Source organism: Electrona antarctica (genome assembly GCF_951216825.1).
Source record: "Electrona antarctica genome assembly, chromosome: 23".
NCBI lineage: Eukaryota > Metazoa > Chordata > Actinopteri > Myctophiformes > Myctophidae > Electrona > Electrona antarctica.
This window is the reverse complement of record NC_136804.1, coordinates 36,983,739-36,991,538: the sequence shown is the minus strand read 5'-3', so window position 1 is coordinate 36,991,538 and position 7,800 is coordinate 36,983,739. Positions and strand designations below refer to the sequence as shown.

Here is a 7,800-nt window from a genome sequence, read left to right as displayed (position 1 = left end):
CGTGCGTGCGTGCGTGTGACGTGCGTGCGACGTGCGTGCGTGCGTGTGTGCGTTCCCTTATCGCTTCCTCTGCCAACCATGTGTGATTGTTGGACTCCCAGTGGTTGGGGACAGAGGCTCGTGCTTAGATCCTTGTTTATGATGATTAGAGGTAATGCTCCTAATGAGAAGAGGAGAGAGAGAGAGAGAGAGAGAGAGAGAGAGAGAGAGAGAGAGAGAGAGAGAGAGAGAGAGAGAGAGAGAGAGAGAGTTCACTGGCTGAAGGGTAAGTGGTTGGTACTTCCTGTAGGGTGGATGGTGTTTCTGGGGCTGTAAGTGGTTGGTTTTTCCCAGTGGTGGAAAGTAACCATTAGTACAAGTACATTTGCTCAAGTATACTGTACTTAAAGGGGCATTCCACTCATTTTCAACATTTTACCATGTCATTAACATACCTTAGAGCTTTTGTGTGGAAATAATAAAAAAGTCCCCCCATTATGTGTTTCCTAGTATGAAAAGTATGAAAAGAATCATTAACATGGTGAAACACATCTTGATGACATCATCAAGATGTGTTTCACCATGTTAATGATTTTTTTCAGACCTCCAGTTCTAAGAAACATAGAATGGGGGGACTTTTTTATTATTTCCACACAACAGCTCTAAGGTATATTAATGCCATAGTAAAATGTTGAAAATGAGTGGAATGCCCCTTTAAGTACAATGTTGAGTTACTTCTACTTCACTGGAGTATTTCCAATTGTCAATACTCCACTACATCACAGAGTACATTTTGAAGTACATTTCGAATTCCGGACCTTTTTATTATTATTATTTACATACTTTATTTAGATTTTGTTTTGTCAATTACAAGACACAACACAACAGCACAAGACGTCAAATGACAGAAAAGTAAGCTTAAACGTGAAGCGAGGAATGCAGGCATTGTTCCCTGGATCAACAAAGGTCTCCTCCAGGTCTGTTGACGAGGGGCGCAACAACACAAGCGTAAAAAAAAAGCTAAACAGAATCCAGGTCTGGTGAGTCGCGGGGGGGGCGTGTGCACGTAACGAGCACGCGTGCAACAAATTCACAGGACCGCGCTCACGTAAATACGCTTGCGTTGTCGCACCGCGACTTCTCTGAGCAAAAACGCAGGTCTCATTGAAAATGAACTATAGGCGTGTTTTATCGCTCCCCGTTTGCAAGGCCCTTAACACTACTGTACAAGAAACACGCACGCACGCACACACACACACACACACACACACACACACACACACACACACACACACCAACCCACGCTCCGCTACTTCGGCGCGAAATGGTACGCAAAATGGTCTGTAATTAGTTGCCGCCGTCAGATGTTGCAATGTCGATAACAAAGGATGATTTGTCTCACTGAAAAAAAACCATTTGTGTCCGAATTTTGGAAGGACTGTGAGGCTTGTGAAGAATGGGTCCAATATTTAATTCAGTGACCACGGACCTTCTCCCATTGGAATGAATACACTCCAACCTATACTTCCAGTCAGCGTCAGTATTACGTCACACAGACGAGGGAAGTCAAATCCAGTCTTTCTTGCTCTTCTGTTTGTCTTGGAAGGTGTGGTTGCTAGAAGAGATGATGTTGTTGGGCTGTCTTGCTCTTCTGTTTGTCTTGGAAGGTGTGGTTGCTAGAAGAGATGATGTTGTTGGGCTGTCTTGCTCTTCTGTTTGTCTTGGAAGGTGTGGTTGCTAGAAGAGATGATGTTGTTGGGCTGTCTTGCTCTTCTGTTTGTCTTGGAAGGTGTGGTTGCTAGAAGAGATGATGTTGCTGGTGGTGGGCAGTGTTGCTTCCGTCGACTAAAACGAAGACGAAAAATGTTCGTCGACTACCTTTTTCCATTGACGAAAACTAAATGGAAACTACATGAAAACTAAGCTACGACGACTAAAACTATAAAAGGCTAAATATACTGACGCACTCTTAGTTACTTTCCACCACTGACTGCACCACACACTTCTCCAGACAAAGCTACTGTACCCCTGACTTGTCCATGATTTGCTTCCACAGGTATTACAGCGCCACCATCCTGCAGATGTCGGGCGTGCGGGACGACAGAATGGCCATCTGGCTGGCCGGTCTGACCGCCCTCTCCAACTTCCTGTTCACCCTGCTGGGGATGTGGCTGGTGGAGCGCGTGGGCCGCAGGAAGCTCACCCTGGGCAGTATCGTAGGTAGGAGAACGGCTGTGTGTTTATGGGTGGGCCGCAGGAAGCTCACCCTGGGCAGTATCATGGGTAGGAGCACGTCTGTGTGTTTCTATGGGTGGGCCGCAGGAAGCTCACCCTGGGCAGTATCGTAGGTAGGAGCACGTCTGTGTGTTTCTATGGGTGGGCCGCAGGAAGCTCACCCTGGGCAGTATCGTAGGTAGGAGCACGTCTGTGTGTTTCTATGGGTGGGCCGCAGGAAGCTCACCCTGGGCAGTATCGTAGGTAGGAGCACGTCTGTGTGTTTCTATGGGTGGGCCGCAGGAAGCTCACCCTGGGCAGTATCGTAGGTAGGAGCACGTCTGTGTGTTTCTATGGGTGGGCCGCAGGAAGCTCACCCTGGGCAGTATCGTAGGTAGGAGAACGGCTGTGTGTTTATGGGTGGGCCGCAGGAAGCTCACCCTGGGCAGTATCGTAGGTAGGAGCATGTCTGTGTGTTTATATGGGTGGGCCGCAGGAAGCTCACCCTGGGCAGTATCGTAGGTAGGAGCACGTCTGTGTGTTTCTATGGGTGGGCCGCAGGAAGCTCACCCTGGGCAGTATCGTAGGTAGGAGCATGTCTGTGTGTTTATATGGGTGGGCCGCAGGAAGCTCACCCTGGGCAGTATCGTAGGTAGGAGCACGTCTGTGTGTTTCTATGGGTGGGCCGCAGGAAGCTCACCCTGGGCAGTATCATGGGTAGGAGCATGTATGTGTGTTTCTATGGGTGGGCCGCAGGAAGCTCACCCTGGGCAGTATCGTAGGTAGGAGCACGTCTGTGTGTTTCTATGGGTGGGCCGCAGGAAGCTCACCCTGGGCAGTATCGTAAGTAGGAGCACGTCTGTGTGTTTCTATGGGTGGGCCGCAGGAAGCTCACTCTGGGCAGTATCGTAGGTAGGAGCACGTCTGTGTGTTTCTATGGGTGGGCCGCAGGAAGCTCACCCTGGGCAGTATCGTAAGTAGGAGCATGTCTGTGTGTTTATGGGTGGGCCGCAGGAAGCTCACTCTGGGCAGTATCGTAGGTAGGAGCATGTCTGTGTGTTTATGGGTGGGCCGCAGGAAGCTCACCCTGGGCAGTATCGTAGGTAGGAGCACGGCTGTGTGTTTCTATGGGTGGGCCGCAGGAAGCTCACCCTGGGCAGTATCGTAGGTAGGAGCACGTCTGTGTGTTTCTATGGGTGGGCCGCAGGAAGCTCACCCTGGGCAGTATCGTAGGTAGGAGCACGTCTGTGTGTTTCTATGGGTGGGCCGCAGGAAGCTCACCCTGGGCAGTATCGTAAGTAGGAGCATGTCTGTGTGTTTCTATGGGTGGGCCGCAGGAAGCTCACTCTGGGCAGTATCGTAGGTAGGAGCACGTCTGTGTGTTTCTATGGGTGGGCCGCAGGAAGCTCACCCTGGGCAGTATCGTAAGTAGGAGCATGTCTGTGTGTTTATGGGTGGGCCGCAGGAAGCTCACTCTGGGCAGTATCGTAGGTAGGAGCATGTCTGTGTGTTTATGGGTGGGCCGCAGGAAGCTCACCCTGGGCAGTATCGTAGGTAGGAGCACGGCTGTGTGTTTCTATGGGTGGGCCGCAGGAAGCTCACCCTGGGCAGTATCATGGGTAGGAGCACGTCTGTGTTTCTATGGGTGGGCCGCATGAAGCTCACCCTGGGCAGTATCATGGGTAGGAGCACGTCTGTGTTTCTATGGGTGGGCCGCATGAAGCTCACCCTGGGCAGTATCATGGGTAGGAGCACGTCTGTGTGTTTCTATGGGTGGGCCGCAGGAAGCTCACCCTGGGCAGTATCGTAGGTAGGAGCACGTCTGTGTGTTTCTATGGGTGGGCCGCAGGAAGCTCACCCTGGGCAGTATCGTGCGTAGGAGCACGTCTGTGTGTTTCTATGGGTGGGCCGCAGGAAGCTCACCCTGGGCAGTATCGTAGGTAGGAGCACGTCTGTGTGTTTCTATGGGTGGGCCGCAGGAAGCTCACCCTGGGCAGTATCGTAGGTAGGAGCACGTCTGTGTGTTTCTATGGGTGGGCCGCAGGAAGCTCACCCTGGGCAGTATCATGGGTAGGAGCACGGCTGTGTGTTTATATGGGTGGGCCGCAGGAAGCTCACCCTGGGCAGTATCGTAGGTAGGAGCACGTCTGTGTGTTTCTATGGGTGGGCCGCAGGAAGCTCACCCTGGGCAGTATCATGGGTAGGAGCACGGCTGTGTGTTTATATGGGTGGGCCGCAGGAAGCTCACCCTGGGCAGTATCGTAGGTAGGAGCACGTCTGTGTGTTTCTATGGGTGGGCCGCAGGAAGCTCACCCTGGGCAGTATCATGGGTAGGAGCACGGCTGTGTGTTTATATGGGTGGGCCGCAGGAAGCTCACCCTGGGCAGTATCGTAGGTAGGAGCATGTCTGTGTATTTATGGGTGGGCCGCAGGAAGCTCACCCTGGGCAGTATCGTAGGTAGGAGCACGTCTGTGTATTTATGGGTGGGCCGCAGGAAGCTCACCCTGGGCAGTATCGTGGGTAGGAGCACGTCTGTGTGTTTCTATGGGTGGGCCGCAGGAAGCTCACCCTGGGCAGTATCGTGGGTAGGAGCACGTCTGTTTGTTTCTATGGGTGGGCCGCAGGAAGCTCACCCTGGGCAGTATCGTAGGTAGGAGCACGTCTGTGTGTTTCTATGGGTGGGCCACAGGAAGCTCACCCTGGGCAGTATCGTAGGTAGGAGCACGTCTGTGTGTTTCTATGGGTGGGCCACAGGAAGCTCACCCTGGGCAGTATCGTAGGTAGGAGCACGTCTGTGTGTTTCTATGGGTGGGCCGCAGGAACCTCACCCTGGGCAGTATCGTAGGTAGGAGCACGTCTGTGTGTTTATGGGTGGGCCGCAGGAAGCTCACCTTGGGCAGTATCGTAGGTAGGAGCATGTCTGTGTGTTTCTATGGGTGGGCCGCAGGAAGCTCACCCTGGGCAGTATCGTAGGTAGGAGCACGTCTGTGTGTTTATATGGGTGGGCCACAGGAAGCTCACCCTGGGCAGTATCATGGGTAGGAGCACGTCTGTGTGTTTATATGGGTGGGCCGCAGGAAGCTCACCCTGGGCAGTATCATGGGTAGGAGCACGTCTGTGTGTTTCTATGGGTGGGCCGCAGGAAGCTCACCTTGGGCAGTATCATGGGTAGGAGCACGTCTGTGTGTTTCTATGGGTGGGCCGCAGGAAGCTCACCCTGGGCAGTATCGTGGGTAGGAGCACGTCTGTGTGTTTCTATGGGTGGGCCGCAGGAAGCTCACCCTGGGCAGTATCGTGGGTAGGAGCACGTCTGTGTGTTTCTATGGGTGGGCCGCAGGAAGCTCACCCTGGGCAGTATCGTAGGTAGGAGCACGTCTGTGTGTTTCTATGGGTGGGCCGCAGGAAGCTCACCCTGGGCAGTATCGTAGGTAGGAGCACGGCTGTGTGTTTCTATGGGTGGGCCACAGGAAGCTCACCCTGGGCAGTATCGTAGGTAGGAGCACGGCTGTGTGTTTCTATGGGTGGGCCACAGGAAGCTCACCCTGGGCAGTATCATGGGTAGGAGCACGGCTGTGTGTTTCTATGTGACCCTTGACCATTTCAACCCTACAGTATACCTTTTGAAGGGAAGACCTCCGCACACTCGACTTACTATTATGACAACAGGTGCGTCGGCGACAAAGCAGCAGACTGCAGATATGTAGAGAGGGAGGGAGGGAGACCCGCACACTGTCACTTTGCTGGTTCAAGAGCTTTTTATTTAATGTAAAAAATGCAACGTTTCGGTCTTTCGACCTTCCTTCCTTTCGACCTAACTCAGGCAGATGCCTCAGATGCCTGAGGAAGGTCGAAAGACCGAAACGTTGCATTTTGCAACCGAAACGTTGCATTTTGACATTAAATAAAAAGCTCTTGAACCAGCAAAGTGACAGAGTGCGGGTCTCCCTCCCTCTCAACCCTACAGTATAGCATTGCAGTTGGGCCCTAGTTGACCATATAATAATATTACAGCGTCACACGAAAGCATCAAAATTTGTCTAATAAAGTATTCAATCAATCAATCAATCAATCAAAGCCCAACTGAATCAACTGAAGTATACCATCTCTGTCGGGTGGAAGCCTCATATGTCCAAGACTAATAGCTAAAATAGCAGATCTACAAGTTCGAAACGTGGCGCAAAGCTTGTGGATCTGCTACTTCTATGCCCATATATGGAGTTCTTTGTCAGGCATGCCCAAATATGGAGTCTATGCAGATGTCAGAACATCACTGTGATGTCAAGAACAGGACAGTTCCTTATGGAGATCTTCGAGTGATCAGGTGTGATCAATTATTGTCCGGATCGTGGGTTTTTTGTGCCGGTTCTGGACAACCGGCTATCCGACGGACCCGACACCGGGCCACTGCGCTCCCTGTGGTGGTGGTGGTGTGGAACGCACGTGTCAAATTTGAAATCGGTGGGGTGAACGTTTCTCGAGTTACGTGGATTACAGACGTGCGTACACGTGTACGTACACAGAGACGGGGTGCATTTATAGTAGGATGGTTGCATAATACAACTACTCGCAAACCGATTAGTTGCAAGGAGTTGCATGGCGAATTATTGCTGCGGTTTGGGCTTATAAGGGCTGTTGTACAGTATTCATGCTTATTGCTTTGTTTCCAGGTACGTCTGTAAGCCTGGCTCTGCTGGCTGTAGGCTTCCTGCTGTGTACAGTATTCATGCTTATTGCTTTGTTTCCAGGTACGTCTGTAAGCCTGGCTCTGCTGGCTGTAGGCTTCCTGCTGTCTGCAGTATACATGCTTATTGCTTTGTTTCCAGGTACGAGTGTAAGCCTGGCTCTGCTGGCTGTAGGCTTCCTGCTGTCTGCAGTATACATGCTTATTGCTTTGTTTCCAGGTACGTCTGTAAGCCTGGCTCTGCTGGCTGTAGGCTTCCTGCTGTTGTACAGTATTCATGCTTATTGCTTTGTTTCCAGGTACGTCTGTAAGCCTGGCTCTGCTGGCTGTCGGCTTCCTGCTGTCTGCCCAGCACAGCCCCTCCGTCACCTTTCACCCCTCGGAGGCTTATATGATGGGTAACTCCACCTGCTCCAAGTACTTGTGAGTATAATTACTACTACTACTAGTAGTACTACTACTAGTAGAACTACTACTACTAACTACTAATACTGTAGACCAGTTGTTTCATTCATTTTCAACCCGTTTCATTTCAAGGCCCATTATTTATTTGGCTTTTGAGCCACGGAACCACCGTTTGATGACATTTAGGGCCGATTCATACTCCTATTTTAGAGCCGAATAGAGCCTACAATGTGACGTCATTTCAGGTGTAATGATTGCATAAGCATATGCTGTGGCTAACAAACTGAAATATTTTAATCGTCAACTATCCAGATTTATTTTTTCTTTCAGTCCTCTCATTTTGTGCACAGATAAACATAATATAATGCCATAACCAGTGTTGCTCATATCACAGGTACAGTGGCTGTGGCTCTCAATTTTAACCCATTTAGACCTGAAAAAAACAGTTTTCTGAAATACCTCATGTTTCTATATCAGTGGTGCTCAATATTTCATGTCAAGAACCCCAAGAATTATATGT

General features: G+C 50.9%; 1 protein-coding gene across 1 annotated transcript in view; it reads left to right on the top strand.

Moving 5' to 3' along the window:
- Positions 1-7,800, top strand: part of slc2a13a (solute carrier family 2 member 13a) — a gene marked incomplete at both ends in the record, with an annotated part of 48,082 nt that overhangs the window by 19,071 nt on the left and 21,211 nt on the right. The window contains 3 exons of the mRNA XM_079494791.1: positions 2,036-2,162; positions 5,326-5,362; positions 7,175-7,298. Of these exons, the coding sequence (XP_079350917.1) occupies positions 2,036-2,162; positions 5,326-5,362; positions 7,175-7,298 (288 nt within the window). The remainder of the gene's footprint in view (positions 1-2,035; positions 2,163-5,325; positions 5,363-7,174; positions 7,299-7,800) is intronic.